Source organism: Arachis ipaensis, chromosome B08 (assembly GCF_000816755.2).
Source record: "Arachis ipaensis cultivar K30076 chromosome B08, Araip1.1, whole genome shotgun sequence".
In the NCBI taxonomy this organism is placed as follows: Eukaryota; Viridiplantae; Streptophyta; class Magnoliopsida; order Fabales; family Fabaceae; genus Arachis; species Arachis ipaensis.
This window is the reverse complement of record NC_029792.2, coordinates 128,557,360-128,577,539: the sequence shown is the minus strand read 5'-3', so window position 1 is coordinate 128,577,539 and position 20,180 is coordinate 128,557,360. Positions and strand designations below refer to the sequence as shown.

The 20,180-nt window shown below is 36.6% G+C and overlaps 2 protein-coding genes and 1 long non-coding RNA gene across 4 annotated transcripts in view; 2 read left to right on the top strand and 1 right to left on the bottom strand.

Moving 5' to 3' along the window:
- Positions 7,734 to 8,835, top strand: LOC107611779 (protein FAR1-RELATED SEQUENCE 5-like). The gene is made up of 3 exons (XM_016313673.1): positions 7,734 to 8,285; positions 8,355 to 8,651; positions 8,761 to 8,835. Exons 1-3 carry the CDS (start codon positions 7,734 to 7,736, stop codon positions 8,833 to 8,835), a joined length of 924 nt encoding a protein of 307 aa, XP_016169159.1.
- On the bottom strand, positions 12,479 to 17,096 carry LOC110266149. Of its 2 annotated transcripts, XR_002353141.1 has the most exons (4): positions 16,381 to 17,096; positions 13,651 to 13,734; positions 13,303 to 13,570; positions 12,483 to 13,128 (listed from the first exon to the last, which is right to left on the bottom strand). It is a non-coding gene; the product is annotated as an uncharacterized LOC110266149 (long non-coding RNA). The 2 variants fall into 2 exon arrangements; XR_002353140.1 differs by having other exon boundaries at positions 12,479 to 13,128; positions 13,303 to 13,734.
- Positions 17,267 to 20,180, top strand: part of LOC107614254 (transcription factor SCREAM2-like) — a 5,777-nt gene continuing 2,863 nt past the window's right edge. The window contains exons 1-2 of the mRNA XM_016316478.2: positions 17,267 to 18,280; positions 19,484 to 19,756. Coding sequence (XP_016171964.1) covers positions 17,402 to 18,280; positions 19,484 to 19,756 — 1,152 coding nt within the window. The 5' untranslated portion in view covers positions 17,267 to 17,401. The remainder of the gene's footprint in view (positions 18,281 to 19,483; positions 19,757 to 20,180) is intronic.

Here is a 20,180-nt window from a genome sequence, read left to right as displayed (position 1 = left end):
TATCCTATATTTAGGGGTGGCAAAGCGGACCGACCCGTCCTAACCCACCCCGCCTCACTTAGGCCCGTATTATAAATGGGACGGGCCAGCCCGCCCCGCCAACTAAAATGGAGTCAAAATGTTAGTCCGTCCCCTTTTTATTTGACGGATTCTAAAATCTAACCCGATCCGTCTTTTTAGCGAGTTCAGCGGATCAGCCCGATAAATTCGACCCATTTTACCATCCTTATCTATATTATATAATTAATAATTTCCTTCATGTATGTATAAAATACAGCCACATCATAAAGCAGACTCACTGCACCATATTTAAGATTGTTGTCCCTCCCCTCCTTACATTTCACATATTGAGCAAATCATACGATCTTGATTCAATTGCTTGCATTCAATTTTGGCACAGAATTACACATGCTTGATGCAAATAAATGCATACATTTTGTGGGGCCAATTACTATTTAACTTTCATGCCCCCTAATGTGTTAAGGCTTCTATGATTTTTGATGTACTCAATTCATAGTCAAATATAGTAGCAATCCGAAAGGTATCCTCTCCAATTTTTTTAATATTTAAAAGAATAAAATATAATTTTTTATCTTTAATTTTATAAGTAGGATAAAACTTTGATTATTATCGAAAGATTCAAGACTTCGAAGTAAAAGAGACTCTAAAGCAAATGAAAAATGGCAGGACAGTAGGACCTGATAATATCCTGATTGAGGTTTGGAAGGGTCTTGGAGAAAAAGACATCAACTGGTTAACTATGCTTTTTAATGAGATTTTAAGGTCAAAGAAGATGCCTGATGAGTGGAGAAAGAGCACATTGATACCTATCTACAAGAATAAGGGGGATATACAAAGTTGCGGAAACTATAGAGGGATTAAGCTTATGAGTCATACTATGAAGTTATGGGAAAGGGTGATAGAACAGAGGTTGAGAAAAGAGACACAAGTAACAGAGAACCAATTTAGATTTATGCCAGGCAGATCTACCACTGAAGCGATATACCTATTAAGAAGGATGATGGAGAGGTATCGTAGTAATAAAAGGGATCTACATATGGTGTTTATTGATTTGGAAAAAGCGTATGATAGGGTATCAAGGGAGGTCTTATGGAAGGTTTTAGAAAAGAGGAGAGTAAGGATTGCATATATTCGGGCAATTAAAGACATGTATGATGGGGCCACAACTAGTGTGAAGACTCAAGGTGGTGTGACAGAGGAATTTCCTATTGGTATAGGATTACACCAGGGATCATCCTTAAGTCCATATCTTTTCACATTAGTCTTGGAAGTCCTCACAGAGCACATCCAAGAGCCTGTGCCATGGTGCATGCTTTTTGCCGATGATATCGTCCTTATGGGAGAGTCAAGGGAATACCTAAATAAGAAGTTGGAGTTTTGGAGAGAAGCTCTAGAAGTGTATGGTCTGCGCATAAGCCGTAGCAAGACAGAATATATGGAATGTAAGTTCAGTTTGAGAAGGGAAAACCCCAATATAGAGGTGAAGATTGGAGAAAGCATCCTACGAAAAGTTAAAAGTTTTAAGTATCTTGGGTGCATCATACAGGATAATGGAGAGATTGAACAAGATGTAAATCATAGGATCCAAGCAGGTTGGTCAAAATGGCGGAGTGCATCTGGTTTTATATGCGACAAAAAAGTGCCTTTAAAACTTAAAGGTAAATTTTATCGCACCGCTATAAGACCGGCTATGTTGTATGGTACGGAGTGTTGGGCAGCTAAAGGGGAGCACGAACATAAGCTGAGTGTAGCAGAGATGAAGATGTTGAGATGGATGAGTGGTCATACGCGATTAGATAAAATAAGGAATGAAGATATAAGGAAGAGAGTTGGAGTAGCACCTATTGTGGAAAAGATGGTTGAATCGCGTCTCAGGTGGTTTGGACATGTGAGAAGAAGACCAATAGAACATCCAGTCAGGGGGTGGATGAGATGGAAGATGGACAAAGGGCGAAAGGCAGAGGAAGGCCTAAGAAGACCATCCATGAGGTGGTCAAACGAGATCTACATGTAAACGGTCTCTCTGTAAACATGATACATGACAGAGCACAATGGCGTCGTTTGATTCATGTAACCGACCCCACTTAGTGGGACAAGGCTTTGTTGTTGTTGTTGTTTATAAGTAGGATTAAAATTAAAGAAAAAAGAAAAAACAATAAAAAGTGAGATTAAATACTAAATATCATTCAGTTTTTTTCTATTAAAAAAGATCCACTCTCATAACAATCTATGACAATCTACAAATCATTCTTTAATATAATTTTAATTTAATCCCTTGACAAAGTAAATAATTAGATGTATTTATCATCTCAAAACCATAAAAATTGAAGTGACCAAAATTTGATTTTTTTACAATTTTCAAAGTTAAAAGAGTGATATCTTAACTTATTCACATTATATATAAAAAACCCAAAATTTGTAATAAATAGTAAATGTTTTTATAAAATATTCTTTTTTTTTTAAATAATAGTCAATTTGATGATACTTAACACTATTAGATGAGGCATTTATTTAAAAACTTTTTCTTTACAAAAAAATGATATATAAACTAAATAAAAAGAATTTAGCTATATTGGCAGATAACCAAACACAATATATTATTGTTTTTTCAAATAACTCTTTTAGAAAATCAATTTTTTCCATCCAACAAAATAATAGATGAGTATAAAGATTAAAGAAAGAAAAAGAAAATTTTGAAGAAATAAAAAAATATTGGCTGATTGTTGAACGAAAAAAAAAAAAGAATAAAAAATAGTTTCTTCATTCTCAATCTTTAATAAAGTAAAATATGTTTTTATCTCTAGTATTTCTATGAAAATTTAAAAGTTCTTCTAAAATTTATTTTGTTTCATTCGACAAGATTATTACTTGGAAATATAGAAAGTTGAAATTTGGTTAGGCTAAAAATTTTGTGAGGGCTCCATGTTAATCACTAAATTAGTAATGAAGCAATCTCAATAAGTTGCTGAATTTAAAATTTATTAATTTTTTATCCTTAAATTAAATATTAATTATTTAAATATTTTTAGTAATTAAACACTAAATTTTTAGACACGTAAATATCTATTTGTAAAACAGGTGAAGGACATAGTCAGTATGAAGATTAAGTCATGTTTGTAGCTTTATCTTCATGCGTTGGATGTAAAATTGATACAAATTAAATATAGTAAAAATTTAGGTATAGATAATTTTATGTGAAGTTGATAATGGAGAACAATAATAATTTAGTTAAATTTATTAAATTATTTAATAATTTTTAATTATTAATTTTACAAAAAGTTAATTGTATCTAAATTTTTATCATTAAATATAAAGAATATGTTTTAAATTATTTTTGTAAATGTTATGAAAAAAATATGAAAAAAGAACAAATTAATCTCTGATTTTTTGGTCTGTGAATATTTAAGTTCTTAAAAATTTAAAAATATATTTAAGTTTTTGACTTCTTCAAAATCTGTACACATAATTTTTGAGTCTAATTTGTTATATTTTAAAAATTCTTTATGTGTATATTTGTAACAATCAGATCAGTATAATAAAAATTACGTTTAATTTATCTGTTGGATTTGACTGACTCAAGTGAACACTAAAAATTAATATATCTAAATTTTAAAAATATTAAAAACTTAAATGTACTTTCAAATCTTAAAAGACTTAAAGTATATGCAAATAAAAAAAATAAAAAATCGTTATCATTTTCTCAAAATACATTTATAGAAACTACATAAGGAGTTTGACAGAAAATAATAAAACAAGTTTGGATTGGACAATAAGTGCGGTGAGCAGAAAAGCTTCACGAGATACTTGAGAGTTGAGACTGTATTATATTGTACGTTCTGCTAAGTGTAGGGTTTGATTCACCAAGAAATTTAATTTCAATGTCCCTCTTTTTAATCTCAATGTCAAGATCATAATTATTGCATCTCAAGTAGTCAACCTCATCCACTTCAAAGTATTGCAATTTGTAACAAATGTCACTTCAAAGTATTGCAATTTGTAACAAATGTCACTCATAGGGTTGATAGAAGATATTGATTTCGGTTAGTATATATGGGAATCATATACATGTCTTTCATTCCATAATTATTTTCACTTGGTTATGTATGATGGATATTTACGCATTTCGATAAATTACTACTAAGTACTAATAAAAAATAATAATATTTACTGGTTTGTAGTATTACTCTTCTTATTAAGTGTTAGATTTATTCGTTCAATTGGATTAAGAAAAAAAATTAAAATACTCTAGAACTTGAAAAGTGTTCGGTTCGTCGGTTGGTTCTTGAACGGGTCGGTAATGTTATGTGTATGGGTAGGGGAGTTGGATACGGGTTGCTCGTGCGTGATTGGACTTCCTAGGAAAACATTGGAGGGAGAGGAAAGGAGCTTTATGATCTCCCGGGCTGATGGAGTGGTGAGAGAGGAAGCCACCGGCAAAAGGGACTCCGACGCTCAAGTCAGAATCCGTACAAGGTGGCAGAAAAGGTGAGGGTAAGGTGACATACCTGGGAGAGAGGTAGGGCCCTCCCCTTATATAGTCTACACCTAGGGCAGGTCCCACAGGAGCAGACCCACCTTCCAGGAAACTTCCTTCCCCAGCTGTCATGTACCTCACAGGAAGAGAGGAGGTGTCTTGGATTTCTTCCCGGTTCGGGTGTTGCATACCCGTCAGGTCGGCCGGCCGGGCCGGGGCATCAGACCAGCTGGGCTGGGCCGGAACAGTGCCCCAACGCGCCAACTATGGTCGTGAGCGCCGTTATTGGCGCGTTCCATTCTACCTTCTCTTTGGTTGGATCCTCGCGGGGCCGACCGCTCGTGATAGGGGCGTGCCCCTACGCGCGAGTGGGTTTTACCGTTTCGAGAGAACGTCATTCGTCGCCTCGTTCTCCCCACCTGTCATTTAATGCCATTATGGCTAATTTGAAAGCTTGGGAAAAAGTCAGTTCTACCCTTGGCTTTCACACTTCCTTGTAGTGGCAATTACTCTTCAATGTTCACTTTCTTTCCCCCATTTTCACGTTCCATCTTCTCATTTCTACCTTTTGCACTATTCATTCTCACTTTTCCTCTCCTGCTTTCTGGATTCCACTGCCATTATCCGCTTCCAATTCAACTGCAACTGCATTCCCTAGGATTTTTCCAATTTTCCTTGACAACAATCTTCCTGGTAAGCACTTCTTTCTCAATCATTCGTGAATGAATGCTGTTATTGCTATTGTTGCTACTGCTTCGCTTTGTAGTTCGTATGTTGTGTATGCTTTTTTCACTTGGATGACGCCGCTGTTAGTTAGGCTTTTAGGGGGTTACCACTATATCTCTAGTTTTTGTTTTTATCCTTTGCTTAACTGTAGATAGGCTTGTTGTAACGCGTAGTGCTAGTTTCGGATTAACCGGTTTTTTGACCTATCGAACTCTTTGACTAAGTGGTGTGCCACTGTAGGTATGGCACAACGTCCTATTGTGAGGGCTCCCGTAGACCAGTATGCTTGGGTGACATCAGATGTGAAGGATACTCCTTCGCGAATAACTCTGGAGGAGCTCACTGAGTTCCATCAAACCGACCAATTGTATGGAGGAGGTCCCGAGGAGGGTCATTACGACGTGTTTGTTCCCATGGACCGGGAACGAATATGCCACATTAACTTAAACACTCCCCGGGTTGCTGATTGGATCTGGTTGTACAAAGCGATGTTCACCAGCCTGGGGGTTCGCATCCCCTTCTCTCCCTTCCAAATGGTGCTACTGAACCGATGTGATGTGGTGCCGGCGCAACTACACCCGAACAGTTGGGCCTCCATCCGATGCTTCAAGATGGTCTGCGAATATCTTGAGCTACCAGTCTCGGTGGAGGTATTCTTGTGGTTCTTTGTCTTGACGAACCCCTCCAAGGAAGGGAGAGCCAAGAAGGGATATATGTCTTTTCGGGCAGCCCAGGGTAGACGAATTTTCGAGTTGTTCGAAGACTCTTTTATGGTTTCAAAGAAAAGTGCTTTAAAGCGCGGCCTGTCGAAGGTCAACATCCCTTCTGGTTAACTTTGGGGGGAGAGCGTCGCATCCTGACTTACTGGAGCTTTGGGGCCGGGGCCATTGCATTCACAAAGGTGACTTACAAAGGCCTGACCCCACATAATAAAAAGGTTGCCGACGTACTGTTGGCTATTTTTGGCAAAAATAATGTTAACCCACACCTTCTTATGGATGATCGCGAGATGGTATGGGTTACATAGGTGAGTAGTTGGTTGGTCGTAGCTTCCTGATTTCTAATGCTCAGATTATTTATTTATTCAGCATCCCACTTAACCAGCTCTTATGTGTTTCCTTGTTTCAGTGTCAATGGCTGGTGAACAGATTGTACTTGATGCCTTGTTTTCTATGTTCTTTGTCGGGGACAGCGATGATAGCTCTGCCACACATGCCAACGAGGCGCCAGATTCCCCTGTTGCCGAAGCACCATCCCAACCCCCCCAAGGGGAGGTGGTCGGTACAAGCACCGGTCCGATCCCCCGGCCAGAGGTCGAGGAAGATAGGGCGGGGCCCGAGGTCATCGTTGTTGATAATCCGAGGAAAAGGAAACCGACCTCGAGCCCTAAGGGAGTTCTCACCATAATGGAGAAGAACTTTGATGCCGGGAACTTTATTGACTCCCAACTCCTACTCGGCACGGAGGACTTCTTTCATGGTGGAGATCTTGCCTCCCAAGCTAAGTGGGTGTATCGCACCTTGCTCCGGGCTGCTGCCATAGCAAGGAAAGAGGAACCCGTTTTGGCGGGGGCTCGGACTCTGGAGGGTAAGCTTCAGTCTGTCGTCAATTCCCAAGGGAAGTTAAAACTGGAGGTAGAGTCGCTGAAGACGCAGTTGGCTACTTCTGAAGTGAAAATAAAGACTTCTGATGCGATGGTTGCCCGGCTTACCGAGCGAGAGCTTACTCTGGAGAGCCATCTCAATGTTGCCCAAGGTCGGGTGAAGGAGTTGGAGAAGGAGCGCGTTGACGCCGTCTAGTTGGAGAGCCATCTCAATGTAAACCACCATGGGAAGTCTACTCTTCTTGGTTGTGCTTTACTTGGGAGTGAGAAGATCCCTAGTTTTGAGTGCGTGTTCACGCAATGGATGAGATGTGTCGGGACTGCGCCAAAGGGAATCATCACTGACCAGTGCAAAGCCATGGCCGGTGCTATTAGGAAGGTCCTACCAGATACTATCCACCGATTGTGCATCTGGCACATAATGAAGAAGTCACAATTCAAGCTTGGAGGTTACGCTAGGTACGGAGAATTGAATGCTAAGATGAATTATATTATGTATAATTCTCCTTCTGCTGACTCCTTTGAAGTTGATTGGGCTGAATTCATCAAAGAATTCGACTTAGGTCAAAACAGATGGTTAACAGGTCTGTTATCATTAACTTGAATCTTGTATATTGGTTGCATATTGCCTATTTATTCACTGTTGGGCATTCTGCCGGTTTGAATTGGCCGTTGTTTTTTTTAGGAGTGTATTAGATGTTTTTTTAACTAGTCAGTGGATGTTCTTTTCAATATGCAAACAGATGGTTCCTCTCTTATGAAACTAGATGTTTTTTTATTTGTTTTATCAGTTATTTGAAAGCGGTCATCATGTTCTGTATAGGAGACACCCTTATGCTCTGTTTTTTTTATGCAGACCTTTGACAAAAATGGGTTCCAATATTCTTCAAGAGTGAATTTTGGGCCGGTATGAGGAGTACACAGCGGAGTGAAAGTATGCACGCATTTTACGGGGGGTTTCTGCATTGCAAGAGTGGGTTGGTTCGGTTCGTCTATAAATATGACAATGTACTTGGAAACAAGGAGCAGAAGGAGCTGGAAGATGATATTGCAAACTCGAAAGGAGTCACTCCATGTATAGGGAACACAGGCATTGAGAGACAATTTCAGCGGGAATACACCAGTAATATGTTTAGGATCCTTCAGCTGGAGGTAAGAAAAAAAATCGATTGCGTAATTCGATCAACTGAACAACAGGGTGACACAATTTATGTTAAAGTGAACGAGCAGAAGGTTTTTTGGGAGAAGGCTTTCTACCATACTTTCATAGTAAAGTTTGACCCACTAAGTCAAAAGGTTCGGTGCGAGTGCAACAAGTTTGAATCCACTGGTATATTCTGTTACCATACCCTTGCTGTGTGGTCATACTACAGAGTTGACACAGTATCTAGCTGCTATGTTCTTCCTCGGTGGAGTAAGAACGTCATCCGCAAGCACACCTACATTAAGAGTAGCCATAATGTGGCTCGGACTGATGAAAGCCACAACCTATTCAAGTGTTTGTGTTTAGAGTTCTATAACATTGCCTAGGAGTTTGTTGGTTGTGATGAGGAAGCAGCCATCTTGCGATCTGCCATTTGGGACGCGAAGTCCAAGCTGACTGATTACCGTGCCAGCATGCGTTCCACCACTTCTGCTGCGACTCAGAATACCATGCCCACACAGAGCACAGGCGGTGTTGTTGTACATGACATACAGGGACCCTCAAGAGTTAAAACTAAAGGACGGCTGAAGAGTAAGAGACTTGGAGCAGAGTTGGACAAGTCAATTAAGAAACCAATGCAAAAAAGGAAGAGGAAATCCCATCCGATATGTGGTAGAAGTGAGGTATATTTCAATTTTTTTGGAATGGTGTTTTTTATTCATATATGCTGTTTTATTTTTTTTTTTTTTTTTTTTTTTTTTTTTTTTTTTTTTTTTGTTGTGCATCTTGTAGGATGTTGTTGACCTTCAGACAGATAATGATCATGATGGTTGTGTAAATAAAAGATTTGAGGATTCTACTACTTGAATGCATCAGATGATGGCGGATTCATGTCCCTGTTGAACTCTTTTCGGCATAGATAGTTATGCTTTCATTTTGGTTGTATATTTTTTCGGGGTGGGTGGTTTTTCATACTTAGATAGATTTTGTGGTTCTTTAGACACAACTAAATAAATTTTGACTATTTTTGCTTTGTCACTTGCATTGATACTGTTATGACGTATTCAATAAAGGAAATAAAAGCACAACTGTGGTTATCTTTTATATGATTAGTAATTATTATAGGTTTTGAGAATGTTATTGTTTTAAGATCACGAAGTGTCACTTGTTTGTTGGCAAAAACTAGCGGATTACATCCACCAAGAAACATGTTATAGAATAGCTATAAAAACAAAAGCCATTCACTTCTCAAGGAAGTATGCGCATTTGAGAATGCTTAACACATGAAACAAAGAAACCATATCTCGAACCATCCACTTCGCCATGAAAAGAAACATCCCAATGCCTATTAGAAGCACCATCCACTTAAAAGAATGGTCACAGTCACGGTGCCAACACAAACGAACCTGTTGAGTAGACTGATTACGACATAAGGCTGTACAATGCTTAAAGTACCAGCAAATGCCACAATTTCAGCAATAAAAAAGGACAAAAACATAAATAAACTTCTATTTGTAGTCATAAACAAATGGGGTATATATGCCGATCAGAGTAGACTGAATAGTATAATTAGATAATGCATTGCTTAATGAACTAAAGACATCCACAATTTGAGAACTAATTAATTGACAATCGCCAACACTTAACACATGATACCTGCTGAGTAATATCTAAGAAACCAAAATCCATTCACTTTTCAGTGAAGTACACGCACCCGCAAATGCATTGCACGTGAAAACCCGAAAAACAAACCGAGAACCATCCCATTCTCAAAGAGAAGAAACATCCTAATGCATATCAAAAGCACCATCCACGTAAAAATTTGGATAAAGTTACCAGCAACTTCATAATCTCAGCAACAGGTAATCATAAACCTGCAGTGGAATATGATTTCTGAGGCTCACACGAAACTGATGTAAGGCAGTAAATGCCATATAAATGTCCACAACTCTAATACAGTGAAACTATATAAATAGTACAGCAAGTGCACGTTTTCATGATTTTTACCTAGGCATCTGTCTTCTTCCGTTGTCTTCCCCCCTTTCTTGGCTTTTTTATGGGTAACCCCGCAGGCTGCAGCTAGGGGTGGAAAAAGGCCAGGCGGCCTGCCAGGGGCCTGCAGCCTGGCCTGTGTTTGGCCTGACCTGTTATAAAATAGGTACAGGCCCAGGCTCTTTTAAAAGCCTTAATACATTAATAGGCCAGGCCCAGGCTCACTAATTAGCCTTATAGGCCTGTCAGGCCTGCCTGGGCCTGTTAAAATATAATTAAATATATAAATAATTATTTATTATTAATAAAATTATGAGATATTTTAAATTTATTATATTTTATTATAAATATTTTTGTATATTTTAAATATGTTAAAAGTTTAAAATTTTTTACAAATATTAAATATATGACATATTACATATAACTATTTTTATTAAAAAATATTTTTTTAAATAATATTTTTATTTTTGTAAAAAAAAATTAGCAGGCCTTTTAACAGGCTTCAGGCCAGGCCAGGCTGAATAACAGGCCAGGCCTAGTACTTTATAAAGAGCCTATAACAGGCTGCAGGCCAGGCTCAGGCCAATCAACTGTATGACAGGCCAGGCCTGTTAAGAGCAAAGCCTGGCCTGGCCTGGCCTGTTTCCACCCCTAGCTGCAGCATGGTCTTTGTGCTCGATGCTGTAAAGGGTGATCTCACCACCTTAGTCTTGTTTCTTGGCTGGTTGTGGCGCACATGCTGGCTATCCAATGCATCTATAGCCTTTCCAATGTCTGAATTATGCAGACCCATTCCTATGTCTAGTATAATTTCCTTCCGAAATGTCCTGAGTGGCAAAACCCTATGTGAGCGGGATATTTTGGCAGCAAAAAAGAAATAGATCAGAAAGAGGTGTAACTTAATTGTGATAGGATTTTTAAATTCACCTTATCCCAAAATTACAAGGGTTTATCCAGACTCCAATACTGCATAAACTTGATCACATATACACCACAATCACAGCTACATGTATAAATAGAAATATTATATTTAACCATGAGTCCATGTATCATTATCAAGTGAATTGCTAGTAAGCTTATTGGTAAGTGTCATTTTCAACTGACCCGTTATGTTGTTTTGGGACGCTGGGATAGAAACAAGGTAGGCCGTTCTCCGTGGGCTCGTATGCGGGCATCGACACTTTAGCTATGTCTTCAATGATTCTCCCCTGGAAAGCAGCTACACTTTAGCAATAACACATTTACAACTATTGAGGATGTCTGTGCACTAATTGGTGGACATATACTTACCGCATAAGCATGTATTTTTTATCTTTCATCATTATGCTCTCCTGAATATATACTATCCAGCACCTATAGCCTTTTTTAAGCAATCTCAAAGGCATACAGCCACCAATGATGATTGATATAGACTGGGACAAACCACTGCGATAGAAACAGAAATATCAAAGCAGTTACATGATCAAGTTAGTCACCAAATATAGATAGTCGTGAAATTATTAACACGTGTAACGTGTTGCGGAACATCTAATGAAACGAAAGCCAATCACATCTCAATTAAGTACACACAATTGTAAGTGCTTAAGACATGAAAACTGAAAAACATATACAGAACCATCCAATTGGCAATGAACAAAAACATCATAGTGCCTATCATAAGCAACATCCAAGTAAAAAACACGGTGTTGTAAGCGCATAAACCAAAACACTAACCTGCAAGCATTAGTTCGTGCAAGAACCATACAGTTTTTGTTCAACTAGCGCATTGACTTACACATTTTCGCATGGAAGATTCTATCTTATCAAAATATCTAGAATCATTACCTAGCGCATTGACTTACCCATCTAGCAAACATAAGAAACATCTTGAGTCCTCTCGGAAGCAGCATCCACTTACATATTGGCATAAAGTAACCGATTACTAGAGAGAAATGAGTACCTCGGATATAATATGTTGCGCCTTCTTTTCTAGCCTCTTTGAGGTCCACGCAGCGAGCCATGGCTCATGCTCATGACAGTTGTCGAGCTGACCATATTGCAACCGCTGAAAATAGAGGACCTGTACAGAAGATGGGTACAAGTTATGTTCTATATGAAAGAAAAATAGCTTGAATATATTATTAAGTTGAACAGTTAGCACCAGATATGGTTCAAGATGGTAAAAGGTTGGAAAGCAATGGGGGAAAATTTTTGGCATACAGAAAAAATGACTTAACAAGTAGTAAGGTAAAAGAAGAAAAGGAGAATCAGTTTCGGCCATTCATTGCAGGACCAATAATATAAACCTTTTGAGTGGAAAAGACATATTGTATAAAAGAAAAAAAAAATCATCTAATCAGTTAAAAAAAAAACATATGGATGTCCACTTAGATAATCATCCACATCGCTACCAATAGATTGAGTTAAAACTCCAACAAACCTTTCCAAAAAATCCATTTTTGATGCTGCAATTTTAAATAACCACATTCAGACAAAATTTCAATTTAAAACAAAAAATAAACTTACTTATAACTAACTTTTTTCTTACAAAACACCCATTACACAAGGAAGAACATCAGCTAGCATATATAAGAGATATATAGCAAGGCACTCAGAACTAGTGACATGAAACATTCAACTGAAATCATATGCTGAAATATCTAAAATTAGTCAACAAAGATTCAAGTAATTCAACAACATATCAGTATATCTCATACGAATAACAGTACTAGTGCCTGAACTCTCGAAACTAATGCATAGGAAATTAATTTTCTACAAGTTATGTTCTACATAAAAAAATGGCATACTGAATTTACTAATAGTCATTGCATCCTACCAGCATGACGAACATGCAGCTTTCACAAATTTTTTTCCCTTTTAGCTTATACTTCTCGACTGCCTTGTCGAACCACTTTAGAGTTTGCAACGGCTAGTTGAATCTTCGTGGATCAAAAACATCTAAGACAGGGTAAATGTGCCATGGTGAAATTACCTGTTGAGTGGTGGGGCACATAAACATTTTCATTACCACCAGTAGGAAATATCTCCTGAACTTCATCCTATCTGATTCTGTTGCCATTGGACAGCTGTAAACTAAATTTTGGAGTTCAGTTATTGTCCGTCTATGGAACCTCTTTTTGATGGCCATGTGGCACGGATTACTGTCATCTAGGAATGGGAATGGATCGCCTACAACATGTTCATGTGTTAGTGCATGGTGATATTTCTATACCAAAGATATCTGCGCCAATACGCCTACGCCACACTAGGTAATTAAGATACCAGAACTTACCTCGAGACGGAATGCTCCAAGGTAAAATATATGCCTATGGCACACTAAGTAATTCGAAGAGTGAAACTTACCTCAGGACGGAATGCCAAAAATCCTCCCGATTAACTCGGCATTGAGGCAGATGTTGCCAATGTCGAGTATAAAAGTTTTTGGCTTAACTTGATACGACTCGGCCAGGTGAACCATGATGGCTTGCTTTACCGACCAATTCGGAACAAGCCTCAAGAATCCGAATCTGATCTCATCAATCTCTGCAAACTTCTCAACGGAGTTTTTTTTATATAGCGTGCTCATCATGTCATGTATGTAATTAGGCGAGCATCGCGACTCTAAAAATTTCTGTTAATTGTAACACTAGTTGTAAGTCACACATAGGATCATGTGGAATGTTAAAATGAGAATGGTAGACATCATTTTACCTTTTTCCCCATGTTGGTTGGCTTTTCTGCAAAACAATCCTATTATGGTTTCACAAGAAACAGCCCCGAATCCTTTAATGGAAACTGCATACAAAGATCAGAGGCAACATCAAAAGAGTTCTCAATTAAACATTGTTGATGATGCTATACGAAACCCATATCAATTAATACCATATTAAACCAACATTAGAAGCAATATATATCAAATTACACGAGGTTCATTTTTAAACACATGCAAAATTAGAATAGATGTTCAACATGAAGAGAAAACTGCCTGAAGAGATCCTTAAGTTACACAGATTGCATCAAGTGTGGGTTCCGGGGTATAAAGGGTTGGAAAGCAAACAGATAAATTTGCATATAGGAAACATGATTTAACAAGTAGTAAGTTACAAGAAGGGTAGTAGAAACGATTTCAGAGTTCCAAATAAATTGACTCTTGGACCATGAGTAAGGACCAAAATTAAGTTTGACCAAAATTAGACTAAATTTAATATAAGTTCATCATTCAAATTCTAAACCACTGTTAAGAGAACAGCAACAATCAATCTCCAATCACATGCAATTCAGCAAAATCTAACTCCCAATAACAACATCTTTCGCTCTCTAATTTCAGAATCATCCATTCTCTAGTTACAACAATTTAACAACATCCAACAACTTAGCAAAGGTAAACCACATCGACTATACAGTATGCAAATCAGAAGCTATACAAATTAGAAGCTATACAAATCCCATATCAATTATTACCATATAAAACCCAAATTAAAAGCAACATCTATCAAATGGCGAGATGTTCATTTTGAATCACTTCCAAAATTAGAGCATATGCTCAACATGAAGAAAAAACAGACTAAATTCGACCATGATTACAACCAAAATTAGACTAAATTTATCATAGTTTCATCATCGAAATGCCATACCACTATTAAGAGAACAGCAACATTTAAAATCCGACTCCTAATAACAGCATCATTCGCTCTCCAATTTCAGAAACATCTAATTTCTAGTTACAGCAATTCAACAACATCCAACAATTTAGCAAGAGTAAATCACATCGACTACAAGCACAGTTTCTGAAGCTTAGCATAGATAAGCAAACAAAATTAAACCAAGTATGGTATTTTTATTACCTAACTCCCAAACCACAATATATATATGTATATATATATATATAAAGCGCAAACAAAATTCATGCTATTTAAACAAAGGACCAAAAGTACAAACTTTTTGAATGCGATGGGCATGTTGCATAAATGAATAAATCATCCAATCCATGATAAAAAAAGGCCTCCAATCTATAATACAAGAACCATACATTTATCCAACAAGATAATTAAATCATAGATACCAATAGATGTAGTTAAATCTCCATCAAATCTGTCCAAAAAAAATCACGTTTTGATACTGCAATTTTAAATAATCACATTCAGACCAAATTTAAAGTTGAAAAAAAAAAGAAATAAACTAACTTATAACTAACTTCCTCTTTTTCAAAAATTCCAAACCACATGCAATTCAGTGAAATCCAACTCCTAATAACATCATCTTTCGGTCCCTAATTTCAGTAACATCTAATCTCTAGTTACAGCAATTTAACAACATCCAAAAATTTAGCAAGAGTAAGTCACATCGACTACAATCACACTTTCTTAACCTTAGTATAGATAAGCAAACAAAATTAAACCAACTCTAATCCTTTTTGTTACCTAACTCCCAAAACCGCATAAAAAAAATGCAAACAGAAATCAGTTATTCAAATAAAAGTCCAAAAGTATAAATTTTTTTGAGTGCCAGAGACATGTTGCATGAATGAAAAAATCATCCAATGTTTAATAATTAAAAAAAAAGTGTATGTACAGTTAAGACCTTTCTCCACCAACCTCTGAAGCAAATTTTTTTCTATAACCTGTGTATATTTTTCTAATTTATATGCATGTAACAATATCATTTCAACAACCAATGGCAAAATCCATAAGTAAGAAGAACATCACAATCTCTTATTTTTGTGACCGCATGCTTAACTATCACCTTGTAAGCATATATAATCTTCTCATTTATAAAACGCTCAATATCTGAGTGGAGAGAAGCTTTTGATTCCTCCAATCACTTACTGTATACATTCAATAGTCTCTACCTAAAGAATGCAAATCTAATATAAATTCTTACCTAAGTGAATGTTCAAATGAATTAAAATACTAGTCATGTTATGTAAATCACCACTTTCCCTCGACTACTGAAATCAACAAACATTCATATGCGCACAATATAATCAATTACAATATTCCCTAAACAATTGCCTAAGAGTTAATTGGACATATTTATCATATTTAGAACAGAAAAAAAATATTAATTAAACAAGCAAGCTAGGATCACAGAATAGCTACACACACAAACATCTCAAGTTTATATTGCTAATCATAGCCAACAGGGGATGAGTTTAGTGGTACCCAAGCATAGCTCAAGTTCATGTTTTGGGATATGAAATACCACAATTTGAATCTCATTCAAAACTCATGATCTCATTACTAATCCCCAAATATAGTAGAAAAGAATCATCTAGAAAAATGAAATACCATAACCAAAACATCTAACAAAATCGTCTGATGCAATCAACAGCAACATCTAACAAAGCCATATTTATGACCAAATCAAAAGCAACATCCCACAACTTGTAAACCGTGGTATTTAAAAATAGATATCAATCAACTCCAAATACTAAACACTCACCAATTAGTTCTCGTCAGGGATGTTTTGAGGCTAGGGCAGGGGGCGTTCTGTTGCGTTCGTGGTAGCAGGACAAAGATGCTTCAATGGCGCCGCCAACACCAACATGCAGCAGCAGCGGCGCACTCTTGGCGACAAGCAGAACCGTCTTGTTCCTCGCAACTGGGTGGCACGATGTCGTTGCGGCGGAGATGGGCGTGACTCCGACTGACGCGCCAGTGACCAAGTCCACGGGAGAGAAGCTTTGCAGCGTTCTGAAGCAAGCTATGGAGGATTGATGTTGCCCGCACGATGTGGACCAAGGGGCAGCGGCCGTCGAGGGCGGAGGAGAACGCCACGCGATGAGCCTGGTGGTGTGGCACTGCCGTGGATGGTTTTGGAGGTCTGATACGGTGAAACGGTGAAAGGAGAAGAGAGGGTTCAGTTAGGTTAATTATGTTTACCTAGGTTAATTTGGGATGTTGTTGAAGTGGATTGGGCTTCATGTTTTCAGCCCAATAAGAGTTGGCAGGTTTTTGGCTGAAACCATCTTGGTTTCCTAGCATTTTTGAAATGATAATGGTGAAAGAAAGCCGTTTTGTAGTGGAACTGAGAAGAGAAGACAAAGAAATGGGAAAAAGAAGGGGTTACTAAGGAAAAAAAAATTTCATGCTAGGACGAGGGAGAGCTTTTCATCTACGTGTTAACCATGCACACAAAACGTCGGCGACGTTTTGTTGAAGAAAAAAGTGACGTGGATGAGAAAACGGCGATGATGTTTTTTTATAGTAATTAGTGATCTCCACAACGGCATCAAACACAGTTTTTTGGGCATTTCGGTAAATTACACCAAATTAGGCCCAATATTAAAAATAAAAAACTCTAAAAGGAGAAAGAAAGGGAGAAAAGAAGGAAAAAAGCTAAGGCAATGCATTCCCTTCTCCTTGTGCAACTCATCCTTAATTTTAACTCTTCTTAATTACTTGCTTCTCTCTCACAATTTAATAACCATTTCCTTCCTTTCTTTGTTTTGTGACAAAGGACGATGATGTCGTCGTCTTGGGCATCAATGGAAGCTGAGAGAGAACACCAACAACAAACCCACAACGACCATGATTTCACTTCCTTATGTTCTTTCAACAATAACTTGCCTTTCATGGAGGTTGATGATGTCAATGACATCATGACGATGATGACGATGATGAGAGACATGTCTAACTTCTTCCCTGAACCAGACACCACCAACAACAACAACCTCTTACTCCTTCATCATCACCCATCATCTTCTTCTTCTTCTTCTTCTTCATCATCACACCTTCAATGCTTTCTCCCTCCTCCTCCACCAAACCCATTTGACATGCCTACTATGGCTTCCTTCCTTGACCCTCATCAAGCTTCCATAACCGCCACTACTGATTTTGGAGGTTTTCATCATCACAACTTGGAGGAACTAGGTTCTTGTTCTTCTTCTGGAAAGCCCGCACCACCACCACCACCACCACCACCACCACTGTTCTTCAACAGATCCAAGATTCTGAGGCCGCTTGATGATTCTCTACCTTCATCTGGAGCACAACCAACTCTGTTTCAGAAGAGAGCAGCACTCAGAAAAAACAACTCCTCATCACAACAACAACAACAAGGTGGTGTTCTTGGAGAAGGTGATAACAATAATAATAGTATGAAGAGAAAGGTGATGATGGAGATGGAAGATAATGGAAGCTTTGATGGGTCATCGGCATTCAACTATGATTCCGGCGATGACTTGATTGAAACCAATAACAAGAAGAATAATCAGAAAGGAGGTGGTGCCAAGAATAAGAAAGGGATGCCGGCCAAGAACTTGATGGCGGAGCGCCGTCGCCGGAAGAAGCTCAATGATAGGCTCTACATGCTCAGGTCCGTTGTTCCAAAGATTAGCAAAGTAAGACTCTTTCTTCTCTTCCAAATCTTTAATGTTTCACAATAAATAAATTTACTGTAAAAACTCAGGTGCAGTCGATGAAGTTGATAGGACCTGGGAGTTATTAGATAATTTGACTGATTTGACTAAATTTTTATCTAACGACTCTCAAATATCAATTTTAGGTGAACTCGATTTCACCTGAATTTTCACCTAAATTTAAAGTAAAAATTTAGTACAATTAACTTTATGTAAAGTTGATAGCTTTTTAAATGACAAATTTGTCAAATTATTAAAAATCAATCTTACATAAAATTAAAATTAAATTTATTTAAGTTTTTATCATAAATTTAATTTTTTTAATCAAAGTTTTTAATTCAAATTAAATATTTGGTAACATTTGTGTTAGAGATATAATAATAATATTTGATTTAAATTTGTTAGATGAATAATTTTTTGATATAGAACGATGAAAAGGTAAAATTCGATTCTTCTTTGGTTCTCGAATAAAAAAATATTTATACAAAATTCAATTAGAAGAGGTTCTTACAAGAATAATAGTGATGGAACGTGTTAAGAATTTAAACTTTTAAAACAAAAAGCAAAAATTGGGAAAAATTTGATCATTAGTAGATTTAAAAAAGTTTACTATTTTAATTTTTTAATTTTTAAATAAAAAATAAAAAAAATTATTTAACTTACTCCTTAAACTTAAAAAAAATAGGTATTAAATTTTGAATCATCTAACTTTCTCATTTGAGTCATTTCCCTCTCTATAATAATAACAGCGTCAAACTTCCACTCTTCTATGCTCATTTTCCATTTTAATAGCTCATTAATGATCAGAAAAAAAAAAAGGTTAATTTCTTAGCAAAATCAAAATATTTTATTTCTTTTTATTAACTTATTTTTTTAATAATTTAATTAACATATTTATTTTTCTAATATCTCGGAAGACCGTCAACTAACTTAACCTTAAATAGAATATATTTTTCGTAATAGATTAATCTTTGATTTGTCGAGTTACAAAATATCATGTAAAATAAAAAAATTAACATGATCTTAATTAATAAATTGGTTTAAAAACTTGATCTCTATTGTCCAATTTAAGGACAATAATTATTTGAAGGGAACATACTTAGAACTTAGCTAATATATATAACTATATAACATTATTGTTTGAAGGGTTTATTTGATTAATAAATGAGAAAAGTGTATATATAGATGGACAGGGCTTCAATATTAGGAGATGCAATTGAATATCTGAGGGAACTGCTGCAGAGAATCAATGAGCTTCATAATGAATTGGAATCATCACCATCAACAACAACAACTACTACTAATTCTGGAAGTAGTTCACTCATCACAGCAGTACCAACAGTAGTAGCCTCATCAAGCTTTTATCCATTGACACCAACTCCACCATCACTCCCAACCCGCATTAAAGAAGAGATTTGCCCCACTTCACTTCCTAGTCCCAATGCTCAACCTCCTAGGGTAACCTCCTTTAATTTCTTTCTCCAATGTCTTGCATTTTCTTCTTTTCTCTACTTATCTATATATGCTAATATATATATATATATATATTTGTTTTATTCTAAATGTTTAATTTATTTCAATTTTACAATATTTTAAATATGTTTAAATTATATTATTAAAAGTTAACATTTTTTTCTGTAAATTAAAAGTGAAATTCGAATCCAAAACTTTTAAATAAAAATGAAAAGATTATGGTATTTGAGTTATAGCTGGTCAGTTTATTAAAAGTTAACATTATTCACTAACATGCTAACATTGTAATCTTATACGACTAACATAATACTAATGCATGACCATTTTTAAGATGCGTGTCACTAAAATCGATATGTAAGATTGCCCTATCATATATTATTAATATTTAGAAGTATAATAAAATTATTAA